This window comes from Scatophagus argus, chromosome 3 (assembly GCF_020382885.2).
Source record: "Scatophagus argus isolate fScaArg1 chromosome 3, fScaArg1.pri, whole genome shotgun sequence".
Classification (NCBI taxonomy): Eukaryota; Metazoa; Chordata; class Actinopteri; family Scatophagidae; genus Scatophagus; species Scatophagus argus.
Genome location: NC_058495.1, coordinates 14,884,500 through 14,897,272, shown reverse-complemented (window position 1 = coordinate 14,897,272; position 12,773 = coordinate 14,884,500). Strand labels below are relative to the sequence as shown.

Genomic DNA, 12,773 nt, shown 5'->3' with positions numbered 1-12,773 from the left:
TAATACTGTAAATTCTCAAATAGTTGCCTTAATTCACAACAACTGAGGGGCAAACTAGGTTATTATCAAAATAAACTACTATTAGATCTTTAATGATCTCCTTTTTAATTTTTTATATGTTAGTAAGCTGTCATTATTGAGACACTGCTTTAGCTTGAGAATTTACAATACACTTTCTAAAACCCTTTATCCTGTACCCTGCATAACATAATTAAACTACAATCCCTGAGTAAATAACATTAAACTGCATGCAATGGCATGCTGGTCAGGAACAGAGGGGAATTCAAGACAACATTTCCTGCTACACCATGCTACATTTTAAGAGAGGTAAAAAGGTAAAAGCAGGTAGATTGGTAGAGAATTAAAGAGGGGTCCACCATGCTAGCTAGAATGAGGAGAAATATAGTTATAGAAAATAGTTTAAGATTTGTTCTTGCGCCATCCAATGACGCAGGAGGAGAGAATAAACCAAGACAGGAGGAAAAGAAAAGGCAGAAAGACAGTGAAAATAAAAGAAAGAGACAGAAGGAAATGGAGGGTATGAAAGCACAAATAAGAACAGCATGGGCCTGAAATGTGGACAACTCCCAAGAATGAAGGACATAAAAGTAGGAGGTAAGTGTTTTGATAGTCTTACTACGTAAATATATGTGAAAACGTGGTGATTAGGGATGGGTACTGAAACTCAATATAAAACCAAAATTTTGAAAGTCTGTAGTATTGATAAGATGCAGCGTCATCAGTTCTGCTTTCGGTACTGAAGAAATTAAGAAAACAGATTTCCTATTCATTATTGCTACATAAAAGTAACTTTGCAAATTTTATCTCACCAACTCCGTTACTGAATAACTTATTTGTTTATGATGCATTTTTGCTCTGTGCTCAGTGCTCTGATCTGAGATCAAATTGTCAAAATGAATTTATGACCAACAACTTTGTAGCTACAATGAACCAACCCATCCTCTACTACTGGTGGTTCAAGCCAAAAATCCCTTCACAATGGTGGTGGGAGTTAATTTATATGAGGTACATATGAGAAAATACAGCAATGATAATTATGACAATGATCAATAATTCTGTTCTTAAACTGATTCTCTTTTCTCTTAAAAATATCAAAAAGAACCAAGAGTAACATATTGACAAAATTGTATAAACTGCTATTGTTAAAATCTTAACAATACCCATCCCTATTGGTGATAGAACTGTTCGGAGAACTTAGGGAGCTGATACCATGTTGTGTAACTGATATTAATCAATGAAATGATCATCCCGAAGCTGGTAAAGCAGTGACTGGCTGGTTAGAGCTTTCCAGAGCTGTTACAAAAGGAGCAGCAGAAAATGGGTATTAGATCAGGGGGAAGTGTAAGTGGCAGTTTAAGGTGAAATTATAAGACAGAATCTAGATATTCAGGTGAGGAAAAAAGGGACTTCCTGAGTTCAGGGAAAAGATGAACAAGAGCCAAGGGGAGGAGGTTGTGAAGGGGAAGCTGCAGAGACCGGGGCCGCCACCATCATGCCTAAACTGTATTGGTGTCCCATGGACGTCCTTACACTGTCATCAGTGGCTGCCTTATCTATTTTCACCTCAGGCAGAAGCCGTCTGCCAGGCCCAGGGCCGATGAGAGACACCACGCCATTGCAGTCCACTGTGCTGTTCCTCTTCCCTCCAGAGTGGGGTGCCAGGGGATGGATGCGTGATGAGCCTTGGCTGTAGCCACTGTAGCTGTTGCGGCGGTATGGGATAAACAGGGAGCCTCGACGGTCTTCGCTCTCCTCTACTGTACTGTGCTCGTCGTCGGCAAACTCGTTCTCTGAGCCCATGTCCTTGGACCGGCCTTTGAAACTGAAGATGCTGCTCCTGCTGTTGTGGCGCGACATGAAGGGAGAGCCTGGGATGCTGAGTAGAGACTGAGGAGGAAGAGACAGAAGCGGAAAGACAGACAGTTGAGGAGTTATTAAAAACAATGGGGGTGACTTGATGTGTTAATAAACAGGGCCAACAAGATGAAGAGGGGAAATGGGACACAGAGTTAACCAAAAATAAGAGAAAAAAATTGGAAATGATGTCCCAAATGTGTCACATAGAGGTTGTTGTATGATATTGAAACACCCATAACTCCCAGCAATTTCCAGAATATTACTAATTAGGTGTTTTTACAAGCATCAGTAGATGCATTTGTATATGCTCAGTCAAACAGAAGTGTGCATTTATTGTATAGTTTTACTGAATCACTTTACCTGGTTCATGATGGACGTTTTCCTCCCCAATCGGCTTCCTGGGAAACGAATGGTGCTTTTCTTGCTGCCGTCATCTGACTCAGACTTAACAACCTTCTCACTGTCTCCTTTCTCTTTCTCCTGCTCTTTCTGACGCCATTTCTTTTTGCGATTGCGACGTTCTTTGGCACTCTTGGAGCTCAGCTTGGAGACCTCAGAGGAGCTGCGGGACAAGTGCCCCCCTCCTTCATCCTCCAATGCAGCCTCTGACACAGTGCCTGCAGATGTCGCCATGGCAGCAGCCTGAGGAAAAAAAAAACAAGACATATGATAATCACAAACAATGAAAAATGAGTAAAGGTATATTTGTGTGAGCAAAAGTAAGACCCACCTGCGTCTCCTCTTGCTGCTTCTTGAGTTGCTCCAGCATTGCCTTGAATTCAGCCTCTTTCTGCTCGGCCTCCTCGATAGTAGCCTGGTTTTGTTCCTCATAAGCCATGGCGACCACAGCCAAGATGAGATTTACCAGGTAGAAGGAGCCCACAAAAATGACCAGCACAAAGAAGATCATGTAGGTCTTCCCTGCAGCTCGCAGAGTCTAACATGTACACACAGACATCGCAAAAGAGAACTCATCAGACATTTAGAGTTACTTAACATAGAAAATAATGTATTTAAACAACCATTTTGTCATTGTGATGAGACATAAATGGAATGTGTCTTAGTTAAACAGTAGTTTTATGTTTATGACACTTTCCTGCACTGGTATGGTATTTATATGTGTGTTGTCTCAGAACTTTTCATGCTTCTATATTCAGTTCTTGGCATTTTCCAGAAAAACCTCCAGACAAGAAAGATACACACACACACACACACACACAGAAAAACAGTGACTGGCCTATTTGCCAAATGAAGTGATCCTATTATGGCTGCGGTGGTGCAGGTCTGGAGAAGGAGGAAAGATGTGCAGTGTCATGGTAGTGCCGACATTACAAATATCTCTATACATGTTACTTTTGTACATGTATCTGTGTCCCTGTGAGAGGACTACGGAAGACAGAGATGATACAACAGATCAGTGGTCTCTCACAAAATACATTCTGCAGAGAATATGACTGTTCTAAAGGTCATTTGACAAAAATGAATGCACATTTACTCATTACTTCATAACATAATTCATAATTCTTTTTCCCCACATAAAAGATGAACAAAACTGTCTAGGAACGAACACACTCCTGGTATTTCTGATCAGCTGTCCTTCCTTCCCTTTAATCCAGAGGGTAAATGAACTGGGGGGGGGGGCTGCTGAGAGGCACTTTTGCTGATTCATTCAGGTATTAGGATGATGATGTATATATTTTTTATGATGATGTGAGGACAAAACCATTAGTACTGCTTAGTGAGTGTTTTACTTCTGTGGGAAGGACTAGAGAGACTGTAATATAGGTCTCTAACACAGGTCTAACAAAGGTCAAAGACTTTATCCATAGGTTATACTGCCATAAAATACACAGTACAGTTTTCTTCTTCCTCTGGACAGTTATAGGTCAATTTAAGACAAAGGAATTAAGGAAAACACAGCTTTACCAGCATGTAGAGATTCTCCCAGAAGTCTTGGGTCATGAGACGAAAGAGGGTGAGAAAAGCCCATCCAAAGCTGTCAAAACTGGTGTAGCCATAGTTGGGATTCCTTCCAGCTTTCATACATGTAAAGCCCTCCGGACATCGTCTAAGAGGCACACACAGGAATACACATTCGGTAATTGAACAAATGACTGAAAGGTGCCACTTCAGCATCAACACAGTAGGGATTACTGCTATAGGCATTACTGTCTTAAATATAGGACCATGATAATAAGCCTCAAAAGGGTCTTGACAGTCTTGAGTGTCTTTTTAGTTGTTGTTTTTGTTTGTACATGCATGCTTATATGTTAACTGTTAGGAGAAGCATATTGATATAATTTATAATTGTATTTCATGACCAAAAGCAAGCAACTCAACAAAGAGCTTTACAAGGCCTAGAACCGGTGTCCTAAGCTCCTGTAACTCAAGGTGATCTGGGGGAGGAGGAGGGTAGACCAGATGTGAAGATTTGCAGAGGGTGTCTGGATTCTAAAGGAGAATGCAAGCATCACTGAGCGGCTAAAGTCCCTCTCACTTCTCTGCATTGAAGGAAAGATAATCTTGGGCACCGCTGCTTAACACACGATGCAGTGAAGAACTCCTACGTGGACACCTCAGTTCAGAAAAGAGGGGTCTTGAAGGTGCATTAAGCACAAAGCAGTGGTCACTCAGCTGATTAAAGACATGATGGAAGAAGACCATAGCATTCTATGGCAGCTCCTTGGTATTGCAGAACTTCACAGGAATACCACTGATGCTTCAGAAAAGTCCTCAAATTGGCACTAAATTGAGAGGTGTGAGCTGTTAACCATCCACGCTATTTGGACAGACGGTGGGACCTGATAAACCCGAGATGGATGACTTGGATGAAGATGTCTGATGGTTAAAGTTCTAAAACACCCAATGACCCTGAATTACATCACTGATGATGGGTCTGAGGGCAACAAAAGGTGTGTAAAAGAACATCTGAAAAATGGCAGACACCTAAAAATACTGAAGCACAAATATTGTGGCATGCATTTAGTGAGTGAAGCACTGACTTACCCTGAGTCAGAGCTATTTCCACATAGTAGAGCATCAAGCTGACCAGGCAGGAAGTAAAAATTAGCTATGAAAAAACAAAATGTGTGTGTTACCTTACGCGTATGGTTAAACATAAATATCAAGATGCACACACTTTCTTTCAAGTCACATTTATGAAATCATGTACACCAAGTCATCCAGGTGTGAAAGACGTCACTCACTGTCATTCATGATGTATTCACTCCAGTCAAAGCCCCTGCTGCCATTTGCTAGGTACTGCTCAGTCATGTTAATTGGCCAGATTACACACTTTTGGCGCAGGTTCCCCATGAAGAGCTGTAGTCCAATCAGAGCAAAGACGCTGAGACAGAAGACAGTCAGGATCATCACATCCGACAGCTTCTTCACCGACTGGATCAGAGCACCCACAATGGTCTTCAGGCCTGTCAATTAATACACAATAAGCATGCATGTATGCACGCGCACACACACACACAAATGTGCATAAATGCACATACATGAAGACAGGCATACTCGCATATACATTCACAAGCATATATATACACACACACACACACACACACAGGTAGACAAATAAAAAGAACTGCAACTTTTGGCACTGGAAGAGTGCACAAGCTGAGTTTGGTTGGTTTCATAGCTGCAATTCAGAGCTGAGTAACCACAGGGACATGATTTGATGTGGAATATGTTAAGAATAATATGTTTATTGTTCAACTGTCAAATGCTACTCTTCATTTTGCAGCTTTATCTGATGATTTTTTTTCTTTTTTTGCACTGACATTAAGCTAACTTTCTTACTTTAAATCATGCATAAATGTATGTAATATACTGATCATGTTAGCACATAAACGTAATAAGGTGAGATGTAATGTTACTTAATGCTACTGCATTATAACAACACAAAACAGCCTATAGCAGAGAGTTCAGGAAAGAATGCTGACAATCCATTTTGAGTGTGAAAGGTCAAAATTCTCTGATATCCAGACATAAATAATGTAAGCGCAGTGCAATATAGAAACATACACAATAAAAAACAGAGCCCAAGTGTGGTGTGTCTGTGTGTTGGTGAGGGGGCTTCATATTTCCAATCAGTGCCTGCAGCTCTGAGGCAGAAGAAGATGCTGTCCTGCATCTTCATGTCTCCTAGGAGGAGAAACTCTGTCTCCTTTTCCTGTGCTAGTTTTCTTGCTGTTGGCTTCCATTGTTTCTATACATGCTCATGTGGACGGGATATAGGCTACTATTAAGGTATACTAACTCATCATGAGTACTACTTCTTTCCAATAAAGAGGATGGCTGTATATTTGTGGTATCAGATTGCTAATTATCATTACTGGATTCAAAAAGATAAAGACTATATGAGGCTTCATTAGTAGCTTTTAGACTCTACTAAATTATACACACTGTCCTACTCTTATCTAGCTTTACTGGCCATATTGCCCTCATAAGCCTTTTTCCTCAATCAGCTTCTTACTATGAATAACTGTATTTTACTTAAGACGCACTTCTTAAACATATAATTTTCTTTAGTTAGTTCACTAAAAAAATGTTTATATTTATGTTTTCACTGCTTTAAATAGACGTGGCTCAGTTGGAAAAAGCGTCAGGCCACAGTCAGTCAAAGCTGATCGAACCACACCCCTGCAGCCCCAGTGAAGAAGGTCAGTTGAGTTAGATCTGAGCTCACTTCTGAGCATTGTATTTAAAAAAATCACTCTATATAAACTTAGCCTCTAAAGAAAATATTGTGCCAAGATTTTGCACAAAAACTCACTGTATAAATGTATCCAAAGCTTCTCCAGCTTGTTATCAACTAAATAGATGTTCATATTATGTCAATATTTTTTGCAGTCTCTCTAAAATGTATATTTTTGGTGTATTTTATGGTGGCTATTTCTACATTCAATAAAATCAAAGACATGGCTATCTACTGTGTAATAACAGCACACTGATTTCACTACGACAGTGCATTCAAGTTGAACTGCGGTTATAGAGGTCACCTTCTTTTTCATGAAATAAAACACTACAACAAACCCTGCAGCTGTATGGGATGTTTACCATCAGAAAGACACATCTTCATTTTCATTAACTACACCATGTAAGTAAACACATAAAAAGTGTGTAATGAAAATCTTTAATGTCTGAAGCATTTCCGCTTAGGAATAACAGACAGCATTACAGCTGGATTTAGGGTTCATCTGGAGAAGAAAAACTGCATCATGGAATTACTATTTCCCTTTATTCCTTGTGTCAATCTGTGGGAACATTCCTCACTAACTGCATTTAATAATTATACTGTATCCAACAAATAGGTGAACACAGTATCACCACAAACAGCAAAAGTGCACAGAATCAGGCTCAGTCAAGGAAGCAGGCAGTGAAGCGGAGAAAGAAAGGACAGGTGAGGAAGAGTTGGTGGCTCGGGAGGAGGGAGCAATGAGAGGTGGCATGCAGGTCATTTAAACGCCAAGGCTGAATTAACTGACTCTGTGTCAGCATCACCTGTCTGCAAACTGTGATGGTGACCTTGCTTTAACTGAAGAACCATTCCACCCCAGGTACCTCTTTCTCCCACTCTTGCAGTGCTGGGTGAGCTGCTCAGGCTGGTATAACCCAAGGCACAACTGAGACATGCTGCAGGCTGAGCTTATTGTACTGAGTGAGTGTGTGTATGAGACTGCCTGTAAGATAAACAGCATGTGTGTATATGTGCTGAAATACAGTGACTTCATAGGTGTTTTACAAGGTTACTTATCGTACGGAGTCACACTCTGAGCATCATGGCTAAAATATTCTCAGTCTCAGAGTGATATTATTTTAATAATCTCAGTGCGAAAGAAATGTAAAAACATCAAGACTCCAGCCTGCAGGAGTGATCTGGGGGCTCTTCAGTTCGATTGTGATTGGGTATCTGACCACACAGTAAGATAAGTGTAAGCTATATATAAGCTATTTCACTTAGACGTTTTATGCAACAGGTGTTGGCGACTATGTTCTGAATGTTTACAAATATCAACATTTAGCTCTAACATTGAAGCTGCGCCAGTTTGGTCTTTAAGACAGGTTTTCTTATGAGTATCGGAACACAGAATTTTTATTTGGAGCTTGATGTAGCATTTAGCTTGTGGCGTTTGTGTACATTTTACCCCAGGCATTTATGATGGATCTTAAACAAGAAGTCTCAGTTAGTAGTCCAATTAAACCCCATATACAACTAAATTGTTCTTAGTGATGTTTGTTCTCTACTTTTATCTTTTTAAGAACAATGTGTTTGTGTCCTGTCCCTTTATATTTATTCACTGTCTAGGGTCTGGGTTATGTCTTTGTCAAAAAATAAATAAATAAATAAATATATAAATAAAATAATAATAATTGGCAAAAATAGTAAAAACTATTGGTCTTAAAAATGTTGTGTCATATTTATTTACTATTCATCTTTCCCATTCACAACCAGGATGGACAAAAACCTTCAAAAAAGAAAACAAATTTGAATCATATAACATATTTTATATAATAAGATCCAAAAGAAAAGCCCCTTAAAGCCAAACTTGTAAAAGCATGTATCTCAAAGCTTCATGCAGCATCAATGTGTTGTCAAATTAGGCTTGGCAGTCTTAGGGAATCAAATAGTCTCCAGAAACGAGCAGGCACTGTCACAGATTTTGTCCAGAATTTGGATAAATATAGCAAATAAAACTGAAATGTTTTTTAAAGATGTGCAAAATGGAGATGATCATATTTTTTTCTTAATCAGTTTGTCCATTTAATCACGCTGATGTTATCCTAAAAGTCAAGTCTGTGGAGATAGTATCTAAACTCTTCCTCAATATTATTACACTATGTTGGACATCAATTTCTTTTTCCTTTGGAGTAGAAACACAGAGACAAATCGCTGTTGCATACACTAAGGTGCTACATCAGCCCAGCTGTCCATATGGGACATGTGAGCCCAAAAGACTGCCAGTAGACTGCTAAGCCTATCAAAAATGTATTGCTACCATTTTTGATTGTCATAGAAACAAAAGTAAAACAAAATAATGTAGAAATTATATAACATCCTCTATTTAAAAAGAAAAATATATACTATAAATAAAGACAGGTAATAGATAAAGTAAGCTCAGCCTTAGTGTTTAAATGGGAGTCTCACCTGGAATAACAGAAATAGTTTTCAGTGCTCGGAGAACCCTGAACGTTCTCAGCGCCGAGACATTCCCAAGGTCCACAAACTCTGTTATATATCTGTAACAAGGTAGGATGACACACAGAACAGAACCCCATGACACACAACACACACGATAACAACACACGCACGCATGTACGCGCAAGAGCACAACACCAGCACCACCATCGAGGACCAGGAGGAAACACCACGGTGAGAGAGAGAACACCTGTCCGACCAGTGGGAAGAGAACGGAGGAGGGAGAGGAGAGGAGAGGGACTGAAACAAAACCACACCTAACATCAACCCCGTGACTCGCCCACCCACAAACCCAAACACCTGGACTGTCTTACCTGGTATAACTGAAATAGTTTTCAAAGCCCTCAGAACCCTGAACGTACGCAGGGCTGACACATTGCCTAGGTTTACAAACTCTGTTATATACCTGCAAGGTGGATCAGATACAGTTACTCAGCAGCCATCCACACAGAGGAAAGAAAGAATAGATTGATTAACAAGCATCATCAACATGGTATCATGGAGTGATGTGGATTGAACGTGCTCTAGGCAGTCGTCCTCAGAAACTTTGTTCACCCCTAATTGAACCATAAATTATTACAATCAACACACAGAGGAAAGAAAAAAATGTTGGATGAAGAGTTTTCAGCCTCTCCAAAATTTCAAAATTCTTAATGACCAATTAAGGAATCTCCAGGAAAGAAATGCTGCCTAATGCCTATCAATCATGCACACATGATTCAGTCTAGTCTTTACAAAACCGCAAACAGCAGGCAGGAACACTAATCCACAGAGGATATGACATGACACAAAATACTGGAAGTGAAATAAATTTGGATGACATGTTTGGTAAGACCCAAACTGTTCGGCAAGACCAAAACTGGGAAGACCTGAAGATTTGAGTCATTGGGGCTTTTGAACTGTGACTGATAATCTTTATCTATCAAAATGTTTGGGGGGGGTTACCACAATGATGGAATATGTTAAAGTCATGTAAGTTAAGTTACTCTTAAATATCTAAATGCACATGTTTAATAAACATTTTTAGTCTTAATTTTTCTGTAACAAAATTGTTCTGTGTGTTAGTATATGGAGGGCAATTCAAAAATTGGAATCAAATTCATATTGATGAATTCTGAAATTAAAATAATTCAGACTTTTCTGGAAGAAAAATTCATAGCTATTGATGATTTTATTTGTATGACTGCCGATAAAATCAATTAATTTTACAATGCATTAATTCTGCAGCATCTTCTCTGCCTGTAGGCACCACTCTGTGATCTTACTCAATAGTTTGTCCACAACACTATCTAACTGGTCAAATGTCATGGATAACACCCAGTCAGCATTAGATGATATGAATCTGCAAAGTGCCTCAAGTTATCCATTAAATGTAATGGAGTAATAAGTACAATATTTGCCTCCAAACTGCAGTGGATTGGAAGTACAAAGTAGCAAAAATATATTTTATAAAATATTATATAGAGATATATATACATATTTTGAAATATTTGAGTACAAATACCTCAAAATGGCACTCCGTTAAATTCCAACACTGTTTATTATAAATGGTTATTACAACTTTTTAATTTCTATAGAAAATGTAAATCAGTTCCAAATATAAGCTACCGGTACTAATCTCCTTGATGACTGAAAATCCATATCAGCTCTGAAAAAATCGTATTGGTTTATCTCCACATAATACTTACGCCATTGAAATCACCATGAAATCCAGCCAGTTCCACGGGTCTCTGAGAAAGGTGAAGCCATCAATAGCGAAGCCTCGGGCAACAATTTTTGTGAGTGACTCAAATGTATAGATACCTGTGAAGGTATACCTTGAGGAAAAAAGAGACATGAGTAAGACGGTGACAGATACATTAAATAAGGATATGATGACTGAAAAGTATAGATGTGTACTTACTCTACTTGTTTGGACCACTCTGGGGGGTCACTAAATGTCATGAATATACAGTTGGTCAAAATCGTACACATGATGATCATGCTGAATAACGTGAGAAGACAGAAGTTAAGGAAATTTTGAACTGTGCTACCCCAATGCACCAAAAACTGAAATCAAAGAGAAAAATGATTTAAAACATCTGTTTTCACTCAATGTACAGCATAGAAAATGAATCACATGAAAGGATATGAATGTATCAAAATCTTAATAGCTATTCGCCTAAGTAAATTAAAAGGGCTTAAGATGTACAAGGAGGGTGTGGCACTGAAGCGGAAGATTGTTTTCCCTTTGTTTAGGACTATAAATGTCTGTGGAGAGAGAGAGAGAGAAACAGAGAAAAAGATAAACAGAGATAACAAAGCAGAAGATTTTCAAAAAATATTATATGGCACAGACTATTCAGTACATTTTCTGCAAACATTTGTGCTGTCTTGTTCTAAAGGAAACAAAAGGGAAGAGATGGCTGTAGATGATGTGAGTCCTAATATCACCTCTGAGTCATGCGGCAACACTGCACTGGTTTCCACTCTAACTACAAGACTGATTCGCACTGTGTTGCTCTTTTACCCATTTTTGAGATCTTTATCTGACTAGCAGTGGCACAGCAGTGAGTGAGGATAAAAAGGCCTTAACACTACAAAAACAATAGAGTAAAAAGGCATAGAAAAAGGCACACGGTCAGTGGCAGCAAGGACACAAGACTGTTTCTACTCCCTCGGTGGCCAGCCACCCGAGAGCTAGTTAACACCTTGTCCTGGTTGCATCAGACGTGGAGCCTCCGCCCTGGCGAGGCTTTTCACAGTGATAGCGGTCCTATAAGCTGCCTCAGGAGCAGCAGACAGGTGCAAGGGAAGCTCTCCCCTCTTTGTGGCCAAATGACTCTCTTCGCCCAAAGTTTAAAGCTCTTACTGGAAGAGAATCGCAAATGCTGTCATCGATCAGGGGCAGATCTGCTGACTCTAGGCTCTCAACAACCACTCCCCAACCATAAACAGCACTGGGCCAAGTGGGGCTGGGCACTGAGGTGAGGCAGCACTGCGTGTTTGTTTGTGTGTATGCGTGTGTGGTTTGTCAGCGTTTGTGCCCAATTTTGGACAAAGACAATATCAGGTCAAGAGTGAGAAGTATGAGCATTATTTAGAAACAAATAGACTACTGGGATACTTGGTTCTCTGGCAATTTACAAATGTTTGATTCGGATTAGAATCTGTGAATGAACGAGTACACTGCTATGATGTTTTTGTTTTGTTTTTCTTCCCAGCACATCCCCCTCATGTTTATTTATGACACCACTGACAATGTTGCCTGCCTTTATTTGCAGAAAACGCAACATGCCCTGTACTGATGAACAACAAACACATCCGTTTATATCAGAAAACCTTTCTGGAAATATCAGAGATTTTAAAGCTATTAAAATTGGCCAAAATAAACCTCTGCCCTCTAACTATATGCACTTGACCAACGCTATTTATAAACCCAACTTTATTTTACTTGCGCTATGTTCAGGTATAATAGTCATTTTACTCATAAATGACAACCCACTGGTGGAGAGCTCACATGTCTTTTGCATGCATGTGGCACCAACAGCTGGAAAAAACACACATGCATGACAAGTTCATGGTTCACACTACAGGAAACACTAGAATGAAACGGAGAGGCAACCAGAAGTGTCCTGAGACAAGTAGTGTTCTGAAATCTAATTAACTTAAAAATAGCGTCTGCAGTCTGGGGAAAGACAAAATGTATTCT

The 12,773-nt window shown here is 39.5% G+C and overlaps 1 protein-coding gene across 9 annotated transcripts in view; it reads right to left on the bottom strand.

Moving 5' to 3' along the window:
• scn8ab (sodium channel, voltage gated, type VIII, alpha subunit b) overlaps nucleotides 1-12,773 on the bottom strand; it is a 46,929-nt gene that overhangs the window by 20,367 nt on the left and 13,789 nt on the right. For 3 of the 9 annotated variants that reach the window (XM_046383969.1, XM_046383967.1, XM_046383973.1), the window contains exons 3-12: nucleotides 11,214-11,332; nucleotides 10,986-11,075; nucleotides 10,771-10,899; nucleotides 9,032-9,123; nucleotides 5,085-5,306; nucleotides 4,885-4,948; nucleotides 3,805-3,946; nucleotides 2,609-2,815; nucleotides 2,239-2,520; nucleotides 1,552-1,908 (exon numbers count right to left, since the gene is read on the bottom strand). In XM_046383969.1, the coding sequence (XP_046239925.1) occupies nucleotides 1,552-1,908; nucleotides 2,239-2,520; nucleotides 2,609-2,815; nucleotides 3,805-3,946; nucleotides 4,885-4,948; nucleotides 5,085-5,306; nucleotides 9,032-9,123; nucleotides 10,771-10,899; nucleotides 10,986-11,075; nucleotides 11,214-11,332 (1,704 nt within the window). Of the gene's footprint in view, nucleotides 1-1,551; nucleotides 1,909-2,238; nucleotides 2,521-2,608; nucleotides 2,816-3,804; nucleotides 3,947-4,884; nucleotides 4,949-5,084; nucleotides 5,307-9,031; nucleotides 9,124-9,396; nucleotides 9,489-10,770; nucleotides 10,900-10,985; nucleotides 11,076-11,213; nucleotides 11,333-12,773 lie in introns of all 9 variants that reach the window. The other 6 variants (XM_046383971.1, XM_046383975.1, XM_046383970.1 and 3 more) reach the window with 4 other exon arrangements.